The sequence below is a fragment of the Eublepharis macularius genome, chromosome 5, assembly GCF_028583425.1.
Source record: "Eublepharis macularius isolate TG4126 chromosome 5, MPM_Emac_v1.0, whole genome shotgun sequence".
Lineage (NCBI taxonomy): Eukaryota > Metazoa > Chordata > Lepidosauria > Squamata > Eublepharidae > Eublepharis > Eublepharis macularius.
Window position 1 is genome coordinate 13,608,494 of NC_072794.1, and position 14,789 is coordinate 13,623,282.

Genomic DNA, 14,789 nt, shown 5'->3' on the forward strand with positions numbered 1-14,789 from the left:
TGCAGGAAACAGGAAGCCATGTTGCCAATTGCAATCTCCTACCCTGACTCTCTTGCTTGCTTCCTAGGAGGAGGAGAAAGACACGAGGGGGAATGCAATTACACTGACGGTACCCCAAATCGGTGCGACGTTCTGCAATAGGTATTAGAGGGGGTGGACTAGTGGAGTTGTCTACCCTGCCCCACCCCCGGGACTCGAGTCTGCTCCTGCATGTTTTACGTAGAGGTTTGCAAACATTGGGTAATTTGCTTCCCCCCCCCCCCCGCATGCTTACTAATGTGCAACTTTTTGTAGACTGATTTCCAACAGAGAATAAACCTGTCTGTTGCATTTCCCTCCTGCCGTTCGTCTAAGGAGCTCGAAGCAGTTCTATGTGATCTCCCTTTTCCCCATACTGTTCTTACACCAATCCTGTAAGGTAAGTTATTCGTCTGAGAGTAACTGGTCTGAGGTCAGCAAAATTCGAGTCCAGCGGCATCCTAAAAAGGACTAATAAGATTTGTAGGGTGTAAGCTTTCAAGAGGCAAAGCTGTCTTTGTCAGATATCTGGCTAAGGGAGCTTGATTCTCAAAAGCTTCTAGGAATCTTGTTGCGCTTTAAGGGGCTGCTGGACTTGAATTTTGCTGCTCTGCTGCATACCCCCTTGAAACTAGTCTAAGGTCTGAGCAAGTTTCACAAAAGAGGAGGGATTTGAACACAGGCCTCCCTAGTCTACTGCTCTAACTGCTACACCACACCAACTGTAACTGCAGCGCAGTGAAATTCAGCAGCTAAGTAGAAAAGCGCCAGCCACAGAAGGTAAAAGACGGGGCACTCAGGACTCCCCAAATAGTTCAGTCCTGAGTATAAAAATGATACCAGATGTTTGGGAACATCTGCAAATGAGGAACGAGGAGAATGACATGAGGGAGGGAATTTCAGGTGGGTAGCCATGTTAGCTTGCAGTGGAAGAGAAAGATTTGAGTCCAGTCCCACCTTTGAGACCAGCTCGATTTCCAGGGTGTGAGCTTTTGAGACTCAGAGCTCCCTGCCTCCATGCCCTTTAAATGCCTCCCCCCTTGTGGAAAGCTTCAGTGCTGGTTTCTGCAGGTAAAACTACAGTGTGGTGCAGTGGTTAGCGTGTCAGGCTAAGATCTGGGAGACCAACATTCGAATCCCTGCTGTGCCATGGAAGCTCGCTGGGTGACGCTGGGCCAGTCACACACACTCAGCCTAACCTACCTCATAGGGTTGTTGTGAGGATAAATTGAAGGAGAGGAGAATGATCTAACTTGGTTTGGGTTCCTGCTAGGGAGAAAGACGGGGAATAAATAGATAAACTAGCCTTCAGTCCACAAGAACAAGTTGTGGTGCCCCAGACATCCATTGTCAGTCTTGAAAAAGGAAAACAGATTGCTTTTTTTAAAAAAGAATCCAACTGGATCCTTCCTTTGGCTAACAAAGACAAGAGGTGGTCTGTTCGTTCCCTGCCCTGTCTTACATTGGGGGGGGGGTCTTTTTGCACCCCAGTAATTAATTCCTTTTAAATCAGTGCTCAAGCTGCTTGTCTGAGATCCTTTGCCCCAGTTGCGGGGTGGAGGACAAATGTTGCTTTTAAAGTTGCTCTCTGGAGTATGTGGCAGAGGCTCTTAATTTCTTTTTCTCATTCATTTTTCTCCGGGTTAAGTAGTTATCTTTTTGGATTTTAATGCAGCTTCCTAGCTAAGCTCTCAAATTCCATTAAAAATGATCTTAAAATGATTTTTCTTTGCGTGCTGCATCCAAAGCCAAGACAGTTCCAGTTCAGAATTAATGCTCCCCGCTTCTACAAAAAAAAAAAAATTCAAGCAATCTTAGGTTTTTGCCCACTTTAATATAAGAGTTATTGTAATTCCTTTCCCTTTGTTACTTTCTATGGTCGTCAGGTGCTAAATGGTGTTACTAAACCCTTCTGAAATTTAAGAGCTCTTCTCTGGTCACTTTTGGGGAGGATGGCTTGCTTCCCATGTTTTTTCATTTTTACCCTGCTCTTTTTTCGTGATCCTTTTCACCGTTTTATTTTCACAACAACCCTGTGAGGTAGGTAAGAGTGGGATAGTGTGGCAGACCCAGATAGCACCAGGGTTTGGAGCCAGGCCTACTTTGGCATATGGTTACCAGCTCCGGCTTGGGAAATTCTCGGGAGATTTGGAGGTAGTGCCTGCGGAGAGTGGAGTTTGGAGAGGGAAAGAAGATCAGCAGGAAGTGATGTCATACAATCCACCCTCTCAATCTGCCATTTCCTCCAGGGGAACTGATCTATATAGTCTGACAATCAGTTGTAATTCTTGGAGAACTCCAGGCCCTGCCTGAAGTTGGCATGGCTACTCTGACATAACAACAACATTCGATTTATATACCACCCTTCAGGACAACTCAGAGCGGTTTAGAAAGTGTGCTATTATCATCCTCAAACAATCACCCTGTGAAGTGGGTGGGTGGGGCTGAGAGAGTCCTACCGCTCTTAACCTCTACACCAAACTGGCTCTTGAATACCTTGATTGGTATTTTGAGGTAGATCGCTTCTGGACATGGAGGCTCTATTCTAGCTGTTCGGCCTGGCAACCATTTACCGGCTTACTTTTCCAGATTAGTCAACTCCATAGGAAGAGGACTTCAAGCGGGAAGTGGGGAGTGGTACCCAGTTCTCCAGGTTAGACTATACCAGACTGGCATGTAATCCACTCTGTTTCCTGGAGAGGAGGTATTTTCTGTCTCTTAAAGGGTTTGATTTCAATTCCAGGCAGTATCTTGCGCAGTAGTTACCTGAACTCTGCCCTGTCTCCACACGGCTTCTCACTTTTGCACCGTTGGTGGGCTCGTGCTGGCGTTTCACTGGTGGGCTGGTACCAAAATGGCAGCATCTTCTGTGATTTGCCCCGAGATGGTGAGCAGGTGAGTGTTCTTGCTGTTCTTAAAAACAACCACTCTAAATTGTACACGAGGGATTCCGTTATTTCAGGCTCACCAATGAGGCCACTACAGTTAACTAGTCCTCATAGGTCTCAGTTCTGATAAAGGAGTTGTAAATGATCTGAGTAAAGCAGTTAGTGATCTGAGTAAAGGAGTTACGTAAATAATTCTGACTTTGGTTCTTTAATAACAGGATGAGAAAATTCTCTACAAAAATTAAGGAAAAATGTGTGGACTGTCACTTAATTTGGGGGTGAACTTTACCATTGCATTATTAAAAATTAAAAATGCACTATCTTCAAGAGCAGTTTCTTCAATTACTGGATCACAAACATTTTTCCTGAAATGCCTACCATTACCCAGGTAGGGAAATATTTGTTTTTAGCCATGTTTTTTCAATTCTTTGCAACTTTTAAGGCAGTCCCAATGAAAGTATTACCAGACTGGGTTTTTGGATTCGCACCTACTTGCATTCTATTCACGTTTACTTGTGAAACTTCTCTGTGCCATTAAAAGGGGGAGAGTGTCCATTTCCCCACGTCTTAAAAATAGCACCTCACTCACAGAACAATGGCGGCTCTTTCACGCGATTTCTGACGTCACCGTTTCCAAAACGAAGGCAGGAAGTTATGGTTCTGTTTTCGGTCTATGTGTTTCCTTACCTGGAGATAATGCCTACTCAATCCCCCCACCAGATGAGTGGCAGTTTATGACTATGAATTATTACCTTTGTTTTTAAGTTTGTCAACCATCCGCAGGGGTACATTTTTCTTTCTGTTATATGTGTGCAACTCCTAGCATAACCATATTTCTTTTATTATTTATGTACTCTTATCGATCACTCGCCTTTCTTACTGAGACTCAAATTAAATAGTAAATCAGTAGTATTTACTTACTTTCTCACTGAAGCTCAAGGTAGATTGCAACTAAAGTGTAGTAAGAACAGCATAATCCATACAGGTCACTGAATTAGTGAACACTGCACTAGAACATAGTATAATACAGACAGTAAAGTAGAAATTACAACATCAGAGAACAATGCTGAGAAACATTTTATTACAGACTGTGAAGGATGTAATAAAAGTTGGGTTACAAAATTAGAGAACAATGCCGTAAACAAGCCAAGAGCTTGCTAGCGGTGTAAAACCAATAATGCAGCAGTCTAAAACGGTATTCCTACTGATGAAGGTTAAAGGAGAAAATGCCAAAGCAGGATTACAGCTGAACATCAAGAAGACAAAAGTTAACGACTACTGAGGAATGACACAATTTTAAGGTTGACAATGAAGAAATTGAAATAGTTCAAGATTTCCTATTCCTCCTCTCAATCATCAACCCAAAGGGAGACTGCACCCAAGAAATCTGAAGAAGAAGATTGAAACTCGGAAGGGCAGCCATGAAGGAACTAGAAAAGATCTGTAAGGATAAGCCTGTGTTGCTGGGGACCAAGATCAAGATAATTCATACATTGGCTGATTCCGCACACGTTGGATAATGCACTTTCAATGCACTTTATCAGTCGTTTGAGGTGGATTTTTTGTTCCGCACACAAAAAAAGTCCGTTCCAAATGATCTATAAAGAGGATTGGAAGTGCTTTATCCAACGTGTGCGGAATCAGCCAATATTATTCCTTATTACTTTGTATGGATGTGAGAGCTGGACACTGAAGAAGGCTGACAGGAAGAAAGTTGATTCATTGAAATGTGGCACTGGAGGAGAGTTTTGTGGATACTGTGGATGGCCCAAAAGACAAATGAGTGGGTTCTAGATGAAGCCTGGATTCTCCCTAGAAGCTAAAATGACTGAACGGAGGCTATCGTGCTTTGGTCACATCATGAGAAGACAAGACTCACTGGAAAAGACAATAATGCCAAGAAAAGTTGAAGGCAGGAGGAGGAGGAAGACCTGAAATGAGATGGCTTGGCTCAGTTTGGTGTAGTGGTTAAGAGCGGCAGAACTCTAATCTGGAGAGGCAGGTTTGATTCCCAACCTCTCTGCTTGGAGCCAGCTAGGTGACCTTGGGACAGTCACAGCTCTTCTCTGTCAGCCCCACCCACCTCACATGGGGATTGTTGTGGGGATAATAACAGCACACTTTGTAAACCACTCTGAGTGGGCATTAAGTTGTCCTGAAGGGTGGTATAAAATCAGATGTTAATATTATCAATGAAGGAAGCCATGTCTTCCAGTTAGCAAGGTCTGAGCAAGGCTGCTAATGATAGGACGTTTGGGAGGTCTTTCATTCACGGTTGCCAAAAGTCAGAAGCAACTTGATGGCACATAACATACACACACACACAGGCTAGAACAGTCCAAAAAAAAGAGAGGTTTACTTTCTTGTAGACAACTGTCATAACAAAATTCCTGAACTGGATTTCCAAGGGAGAAATAAGCAATTGGGAAATTGGTCCCCAACCCAAATCTCAGTATCTGATTCTCTGAGCTCTGCATGGCTTAAACAGCCCAGTTGTCCCCTCTCTTTCATTCTCTTTTTCCCCTTCATCAGGCTGTTGTGGAGGTCTTTTTCTCCCAGAGTTATTGAAAGTATAAAATGGAAGAGAGGAGAATTACGTAAGCCAGTTTAGGTTCCCATTGGGGAAAAAGACTTGGTACAAATGAAGTAAATATAACAACAATAACAACAACAATAGATTTATATACTGCCTTTTAGGATAACTTAACATCCACTCTGAGCGGTTTACAAAGTGTATTGTTATTATCCTCATGACAATCCCCCTGTGAGGTGGGTGGGGCTGAGAGAGCTCTGAGAGAGCTGTGACTGACCCAAGGTCACCCAGCTGGCTTCAAGGGGAGGAGCGGGGAATCAAACCCGGCTCTTAACCACTACACCAAATCATATTTTTTTTCATACCTGGAGATTCCCCTGAGCACGTAGAAATTTTGACCTTGCCTGCACATAGTCCTGTTGTGTTGAAGTTGTCATTCACAGTGAGGCCTGCCAGTTTCCAATTAAACTGAGTAATATAATATCAACAGGGTAAAATTAGAGTTTTAATTGAACAGGCTTCTCTGTGGTGTGGGGAACAAACCCGCTCTGGGGGTTTCTCTGCCAAAACATTAATGATAGGACGTTTTGGAGGTTATTAATTCATAGGGTCGCCATAAATCAGAAGTGATTCGACGGCACATAACACACACGTGTGTTCTTCCTTTTAATTTTTTTAAAAACACATGTTATTCATTCTCATAACAAATGCACATAACCATACCTTAACAAAACATAATAAACATGGACAAATCAAAAAGAAAACACAAGTCAAAAAAATTAAGAGAAAAAAATGAAATGATTGCAATTATTATGTTTGTTAGACAGCTTTACCAAAACCTTTTTGCAGCTTCAGCAATGATCCATGCATGATTTATTAGATCATGTCTTTCTATTGGTTTCTAGTCCTAGATGGAGGAAGAACTATTATTGAGTGTAGACTGGCAAAGGATACAAATGGATTCCAAATAGCCTAAAAGGCATTCTCACTCAATATTTTGCTAATCAAATTTGAAGATTTAATTTTTCTAAGCAATCTATATTCCCCAAATGCGCATAGCATACCTCATATCAATTGTAATTCCTGCTGTAGATTTCCAGTGTTGATACACGATGGCTTTTACTTATTATTATTTCTTAATGTACTGTAAAATTGTACCTTAAGCCCTTTTTCCGTAAATGAAAATTCACTAATTGTGTGCTGCCCTTCCTCTGAGGTGCTCAGCCCTTCCCTATTTTATACACACAACGGCCCTGCAAAGCAGGCAAGGCCTGAGAGATAAGTGAGGGGTCTCCCTTAAGCACTCGCCAGCCTTCATAACTGAGGAGGGGTTTTCGCATGGAACTCCTTGGCCAGCTTTGGTGCTCTCTTCACAGTTCTTCGTGCACCTCCCTCCTGCCCACAAGGAGAATATCGGTTGTTGAGCCTGTTCCTTTTTGCACCGACAGGGTGAGTTCAGTCCTCAATCGAGAGGCAAAGCAATTTGGAAAGAAACACATGTTCGATGGGAATGAGGAAACGTGCTGGAACTCTGACCAGGTGAGGTGGAATGACGGGGCAGAATATAGTTCAAACTGCTTCACATTCATGAACTTAGAAATCTTACAACGTTGTGGTAAGGTAGGCCAGCCTTATTATAATCCATTGTAATTGATGGGCAGGCGATTTCTTACTCAAGTTCTCCCAGTGGTCTAAACTATTCAAGAAGGATCACGTTAGATCCCCCTATTTGGTCAACATCCTTCCTCACAACCTTAGAACAGCCTTTACCTCAATTCGGTTTCAAACTATTGCCACAGCGCTGTTAGCTGGTTGCTACACCAAAACACCTCAGGCACTCTGCCACTGTATTTGTGGTGCCCATGTTGTGGAGGATTAACCATATTATCTGTTATCCTGCGCACTCTATGCAGATCCAAGGAATAAATTCCTAGGAGAGTTTTTAATTGTTTTAAACTCCTCTTCAGACTCTGAGAAGTTGTTTTTTCTCCTGTCTGATACTGCTGCATGTTTCTTATAGAGTCTCTCTTTTCGCCTTAGCAGCCAAGAAAATTCGGGCTAGAGCTGTTTCCGGTGATAGCAATGCTTTTATCTGACTGGTGTTTTCTGCCCAGATCATTTTAATCTCTTAATATTTGTACATGTGTTTATATGTTAGACTGTTTTATGTGTGTGAATTGTAACGGCCTTTGGCCACAAAAAATAAATTTACCAACTGGTTGGTTATAATCCATATTTTGTGGGGGTGTGGGGAGGGGGGTGTCTACCTCACGAGTTCTTGGGCAAGCAAGATTCAAACCAGAGACTTTGAAAACACCCCTTTATTTTAGATAAACGCTTACTTTTCTCCATCTCGGGGCAAGCTTTGAAAGAACCATTCATGAAAAGTATTTAAGATGGTTGAGTTTCAACTGAGGGAAAGCTGCCTGTGGAAGATGCCTATTGGCTACCGGCTGTGATATCACCTACAGTCTCCTCAATAATTCCTGATACGAGTTTTGTGAAATCCTATCCAATTACTTACAGCCTTAAGCACAGATTGCAAGAGAAACAGAATACTTTTCTCTTTTTTTTTGCCATTGGCGAACAATAGTCCTCTGTTGCCCAAGAGTGGGCTCTATGCAGTAATCTTTCAGTGTCTTAAAAATTTTTGCTCCATTCCTTGCTGCTCCCCCAAAGCCTATCAAAATTTCTCTTTTTCATTCTGCTTGTTTTTCTTGGTTTTAGGGCTCCATCCAGTGGCTGACATTGGAGTTTCCACACACAGTCAAAGTTTCCCAAGTTCAAATACAGTTCCAGGGTGGATTTGCAAGTCAGAAATGCGTGCTGCTTGGTAAGCATTAATGGTTATGATGTGTGGAACTCATTGCTTAATCTTGCATTGCTAATCTTTTAGGAAGATGACACAGATATTGCAGTCGAGAAGTTCTACTTAAATGTCTGTCGACACGAGTTGTGTACACTTTGGGTCTGAAGTTTCCTGAGGGTCGAGGTGTTTCTTTGTTCATTCGTTTTTCTGGTAACATCCAATGTCCCACGTGAATTCCACTGTATAGGTATTGATCCACAACGTCTGGGAAGTCTGTCTCTTTCATATTAGATCATAGGAGCAAATAACTGGGCAACTCCACTGCCTTCATGTGAACAGCTGGAAACAGCATGTTGGACTTTTGGCCTGACCCACCCAGCAGTTCTTATACCCTTAAGAAAGCCGAGTTTCCCGTGTCACAATTTGTGTTGCCAAAAAGGAAAGCTGTTCTGACAAAAGCAAGGAACTGCTTCACAGCCTGGTCACAAATTTCCAAGCATGTGTCTCCTCCCCGCTTTTACTGTGTTTGATATTCTCTTGGGGGTTCTTAACATGCTTTATCAGACTACAGCTTTGTCCCAAGATCAGATAATTTTCTAGTAAGCTACCTGCTTATCTGTTTGAACTTCTGCCCTCTCTCACCATCTAGTGTGTCTAACTGCTGCTTTTCTTGATTTGAGGAGACTCACATTTAAACTTTCAGTTCTTCCTTTTCTATTTTACATTGAGAATTTACACTTGAAAGACTCATGGTGGAATTCACACCAAGCCTTAACTCTGCCCCTGCCTTCCCCCTAAGATTTCCCCATACGATTTTCCTTCCTGTATCTTTTTGACAAAGCAGGCCATGAGTCATGAAAACTCATAGTGAAATAAATGTTAGTTTTGAAGGTGTGACTGAACTTTTATTCTGTTTGGCTATAACAGACTAACACAGACTACCCATTTGTGACCGTCAAGAGGTGAGCAGTTTGAGGTGGGTCGATATGTTGGTCTGTAGTAGAATAGCAGGATTTGAGTCCACGGGCAACTTAAGAGACCAACAAGAGAAGAAGGGAGCTCTGACTCTTAAAAGTTTACACCCTGAAAATCTTGTTGGTCTTTAGGGTGCCAGAAGTGGGCACCGATACTCCCTGTACCACAATCTAAGCCACTGTTTTAGACAACTCTTCATCCAACCCTACCCTTCTGTTTTCTGTCTCCTCTTTTTGATTTAAGGGTGCAGCAGAGGTGAAGAACTTTCCCAGATTGCTGAAGTATACCCTGAAGATACAAACTCTCTCCAAATATCCTTTTAAAAATCCCCTTTCGTTTTCTGGAAGATTCTGGAAGCTCAGCGCTCCAATAAAATAGCATTGTACGTGTTGTGCGCCATCAAGTCGGCTCCAGTTTATGGCAGCCCTCTGAATTAATGACCTCCAAAACTTCCTATCACTGATAGCCTTGCTCAGGCATTGCTGAAGCAAAAAGAAAGATTCTTTTGCTTGACGAACCAATTCACACATTTCTTTTTTAATCACATGGGGGAGGTAAGTGGACTCAGAACTGCTTCCCCCAAACCTGTCTCATTTCAAGAAAGCATACTGTAGAGCTGAAAAAGGCCATCCCATGCAGAGGCTAAGGCACCTTCCCTACAAGGAAAAGTTTAACTATTTGGAGGCCTTAATAGATTACCTGCTTTTTCATCTTGACCTTCCTCCATGGAGGTCCTATTAGAGACTGTAATCCTATCCAAAGAGACCCCCCCCCCAAACCCAGACTAAACATTCCCCAAGACTTTGGAACAGTTTGAAAACTTTTCAGGAAGTCAGTGTCTCAGCCAGGTGGCAGCAGAGGCATCACTGTCCTAAACGAAATATACAGATGCTCTGGAGGTAGGGTTGCCAACTTCCAGGTCAGGCCTGAGGATCTCCAGCAAATACATCTCATCTCCAGACCACAGGATTCAGTTTCCTTGGACAAAACGGCAGCTTTGGAGCATGGATTGTGTGACATTATACTCCTTTAAAGTCCACAGGCTTCACCTCCAAATCTCCAGGAATTTCCCAATCCAGAGTTGGCAACTGTAACTGGAGTGGTATAATCTATTTTGTTTCAGTTTTACATAAACAAGGTTGGCCACATGGCACTGTTATTTGCCTCTATATTGTTGGGAATTCCTCTGTGCTGGATATCTCCCCCACCCCCTTCTTCCTTAACTATTTTTTTGTACAGCTTTTTTCTTACAGAGACACTTTTGGATAAACTGAAAATCACCTTTGAAGACAGCACGGATTTCTTCGGAAGAATCATCATCTACCACCTTGATGTTCTTGGGGAAAAGCTTTAATGTAAAAAGGAAGCAAGTTGGGGGCTCCTTTGTTCCCTTCCTTCAGCACAGAACCAAAGCAGTTCCACGCTCAGTTTTAGCGGTGAAAATTGCTTACCGTGACTCTTCGGTAAAATACCTCCCTAAGATGGGCCGTGGTTCTAAGTTTTCTGAAGACTCTCTTTTCTTGTCATCCTTTAGTCAAGGATTTTGAAGGAAAGTAGAATTTTGCTTCTCTTTAAAGCAAAAACAACTTACCATTAAAATAACACAACTAAAGCTTTTGTGTAGGAAGAAAGACATCTTTAGTGGACCAAGCTTGAGAAAATGGACTGTTCCTTAATATAGCAACATACCAAAAGCCTTCAAATCAATAAGTCCAAGATCCATTAGGGTTTTTTGCGGGGGGGAAGATCTGAAGTACAAAAAGAAATAGATTTCGTTTTTTTCGGTTGAGAACTGCCCTATTCCACATGACCAGCAGTAGAAAACCAGAGCAGGCCAAAGTCTCAAATTGTGTATTAGCTTTGGTTATGAAGGGGGAAATGAACTTTTCTTCCCCCCACCCCCACCTAACCTAGTACATGTTAAGAGAGAGGTGATGCAGGCTTACTAGATTGGTCAAAAGTCGCAGCATCCTTGCCTATACCTAATAATCGTGGAGTAAGATTCTAATCTGTCACCTAAAGTTTATTTGGTTGCAAAAATGGGAAGGCTCATATATGATACATTTTCAAATTTGGTTAGACACAGAGGAGGAAGCATAATGCCAAATAAGCATCCAACAAGAAAAATGTGAAACAGATTTTGTTCAATCAGCCCCACAAATAAATCCACAAATGGTTTTATTAGCCCTCTCTCCACCCTTGTCATCTGGGGCATGTTATCCATCTGAAACATACAAAGAAAATTTCTGTAAACTTATCTTCAAATTTACAAATGTTCTCATTCCTATGCAGCCAGAGAAGTCACCCCGACTCGCCACAGGCGACCAAGCAAGGTGGCTGTTTGCAAGCCAGAAAGAAAAGTCACATTTTGCTCTCTTTGTGACTCTTTTTGTGGATATGAAAAACAATATCTTGCTATTAGGAATGCGATTTTTAAAAAATACTGCGTAAATGAAGTTCTTTTAAATGTGATCAGGAAATATTTCTTTCACACACACACACGCACACACAAAGTCAGTTTGGTTTGCAATCCTGGAGGACAGAGGACTTATTTTCTGGCAGTTTGAGGTTTGACTCACTTACATGAGCAATCTGGGGACGTCTTTATTCCCCTTGTCTGCCATCTGCACGGCATGGCTTTAAGCAACGGGACAGGAATGGGCTTACTCAGGAGGAGTACCATACGTCTTCCTCATGCTCTGGCCAGAGAGATGAGGCTAACTTCCACAGGCCCCTGTCATCTTGACTAGATGTGCAGTCCAGAGTTCTGGTCCCACTTTCCAACCCCTTCCCATATCCATGAGCAGTTGTGCCATTTAGTTCTGGCTTTCTTCATCTTGGCAAAGGCTGAGCCGAGGGGCTTTTCATTCAGTCTCTTTGTTCTGGAATAATTTCAGAATATGCTTTTCAATCACCTGCTGGACTAGAAGCCAAGAAAGGGGGGGAGGGGGAGGGAGAGAGAGCACAGAATAACGTTACTGATTTAGTTATCTAACAATGCAGCCATGTTCCAGAAAAAAAAATACTCAATTGTTTTCTGTTTTCGACCCAAGCCAAAATCTTAGGGTAGAAAAATGTCCCATAAGAAAAAAAAATTGTCATGGTGGAGCACATTGTGTTTTGCAATATTCAAACACCCATTCAAAAGAAAAAGACACTTCTATATGAGGCAGAAAATAATTGTATTAATAGTAACTTTTTAAAAAATAAAACTTGCATTTGTCTAGAGTGTTTTTCTGCTCCAAGAACATCTCTCCCTGTGGGGAGGTAAATGTACTAGAAAGTATTTTCTCTCCAGAGTACTTAAAGCACTTAATACATCCCTGGTTTAGTATTTTCTGCTAAGAAAACAAAACTCTTTTGTACCCTGATACATTGTAGGAGGTGGGGTAATAGAAAAGCATCCCAAATTTCACATCCAGTATATTTATAGGGTCGTTTTGTGCCTCAAGTGCTTTTTTGTTTATAGAAAGAAAATTATTAAGTAGTGGTACTTTGGGGACATTATTTGACGTGCAGGTGACGTCTTAGGTGGGCCAGCACAACTAGGGTAGGAATTTTGCTTAGGCTGTGGTTAATAAACGAAACCATGTCCCATCCAAAGAGCTGGGTTATTTTATCTGTGCCTCCCCCAGCATGAATCAAAATATCTTGTGCTGCTGCTGGAAAATGCTGAGGTTTCACAGGTAGTGGCTCCAGGGAGAAGCGATTTCTGAAACGGCGAGGCAGCCATGATAACTCCTCTCTATTCTGGTGCACAGACTTAAAAACAGGAGTCCTGGCTGACCAGTTAAGATACGGTGGAACAGAGGCACTCGTTGAGGTTGGCCACATTGTGCGCTGATACAGCAGCATCCCGGATCTTATATTTAGAGGTTGGAAAAAAACACGTGCCTCATTTAGGATCCCATGTGGAGGGAGGAAAAGATTGGGACCAGAGCGCAACTGCACTCACAACAATCTTCCTCTCCTTTTTCCTGTCTTCCTCCCCAGGCACTGTGAGAAGGGGCACGTCTTACCTAGAAACCACAGCCCCTTCCTCCAATTGGTGTCTGAGATTTGTAAGTGGAAACAGGCACAGAGGACTTGGCTTTCCATTGAGTCTGTCCTTATCACCCAGGTCTCCTTGGACTGTCCCAGCCAGCTGTCCCAGCTCTTCCCCCCACCCTGCCCCAGTGCCCTGCTGAGGACTAAACCTAGGACCTTTTATGTGCAAAGCAGGCATTCCACCCCTCAGCCCACAGTCCCTCCTTCAGTGTATGCTCACATCACTAGCTTCTTGGTCAAAATGCTTCTTATTAAACCCAGCAGTAGCTCTGTTCTTTTTGTGCCCTCCCCCTTAACAATTGACAGTATAGAAAGATCCCATTGGGACTCCACAGCGAACACCCATGTTGGATTCACGTTGCAGCCATAGACAAGTGTTTCCCAACATTTCCCCCATGCAGGAACCCCTAAATTAATTTCGCAAATTTGAGAAATCCCTACGTATGAAAACATTTACAGGCTAGAAAACGTTGATTGTAGGGAGCGCAATTCAATAACTGCTAAGTTATTGTCAAGAAAATATTTGTCAAGTGCTACTACCTACCTATCTTACCTAACCTTAATAACCATGACATTTTGAGGGATATTTGGAATTTTTCACAGTATTTCAGAATCGCTTTCTTGCAGAACTCCTGCTGATATATCCTGAGGGATCCCAGGGTTCTACACAACCTTGGTAGGGAAACACTGTGGTAGACTGTAAGAATGTACCGGAGCCACTGCGGGCCCACATAGAGCTCCAGTCGTCCATTGACCACCTGACCTGACTCCCCTTTGGAGGCCAGGTGAAAGCCATATCATTATTACCGTAAACGTGTACTATTTCACTTACAGCATTTAAAAATATACATGCCTCCATTTTCTACAAACCAAAAGTGCAATAACAACAACAACAACGTTTGATTTATATACCGCCCTTCAGGGCAACTTAATACCCACTCAGAGCAGTTTACAAAGTGTATTATTATTATCCTCACGACAATCACCCTGTGAGATGGGTGGGGCTGAGAGAGCTCTGAAAGAGCTGTGACAGACCCAAGGTCACCCAGCTGGCTTCAAGCGGAGGAGTGGGGAATCAAACCCAGTTCTCCAGATTAGAGTCCTGCCGCTCTTAACCACTACACCAAACTAAAGGAGAGAGGCAGCTGCAAACTGCTGAGCCCTATCCTACATGTATCTGAATTTAGCCTTTGGAGAGGGAGAAAAACTAGAAGCGTAACACAGAAAACACGTATTTTGTAGTTAAAATATTATTTGGACAAGCTTCCACAGAGCTAGCAGCATACTGTATTTACTCAAAAGAACAGAACACTGAATGTAAGTCGCCAACCCCCTGTTACACACAGACAAAATTATTATTAGACATAACTGTAACTTGTATGCAAATGTAAGTTTTTTTCTGATGACATACTTGGAAAAAAAGCTAGTCTTGCATTTGAGTTAATACAGTATTTGGATACCGATTAAACTTTGGAACACTGAAAACTGACATCTTCAATAATATACAATCATCATACAA

At 42.5% G+C, this 14,789-nt stretch overlaps 2 protein-coding genes across 17 annotated transcripts in view; one reads left to right on the top strand and one right to left on the bottom strand.

Moving 5' to 3' along the window:
* NR2C2AP (nuclear receptor 2C2 associated protein) lies at positions 1-12,451 on the top strand. Of its 12 annotated transcripts, none has more exons than XM_054979756.1 (8): positions 1-240; positions 355-418; positions 2,608-2,671; positions 2,762-2,913; positions 6,888-6,978; positions 8,167-8,272; positions 9,467-9,534; positions 10,110-10,454. In XM_054979756.1, exons 4-8 carry the CDS (start codon positions 2,873-2,875, stop codon positions 10,254-10,256), a joined length of 453 nt encoding a protein of 150 aa, XP_054835731.1. In that variant the 5' UTR covers positions 1-240; positions 355-418; positions 2,608-2,671; positions 2,762-2,872; the 3' UTR covers positions 10,257-10,454. The 12 variants fall into 12 exon arrangements, with proteins under 12 accessions (XP_054835731.1, XP_054835733.1, XP_054835734.1 ...); XM_054979758.1 differs by having other exon boundaries at positions 1-141; positions 295-418; XM_054979759.1 differs by having other exon boundaries at positions 1-141.
* Positions 12,015-14,789, bottom strand: part of RFXANK (regulatory factor X associated ankyrin containing protein) — a 15,236-nt gene continuing 12,461 nt past the window's right edge. For all 5 annotated transcript variants that reach the window (XM_054979746.1, XM_054979748.1, XM_054979747.1 and 2 more), the window contains one exon: positions 12,015-12,146. In XM_054979746.1, the coding sequence (XP_054835721.1) occupies positions 12,088-12,146 (59 nt within the window). In that variant the 3' untranslated portion in view covers positions 12,015-12,087. The remainder of the gene's footprint in view (positions 12,147-14,789) is intronic.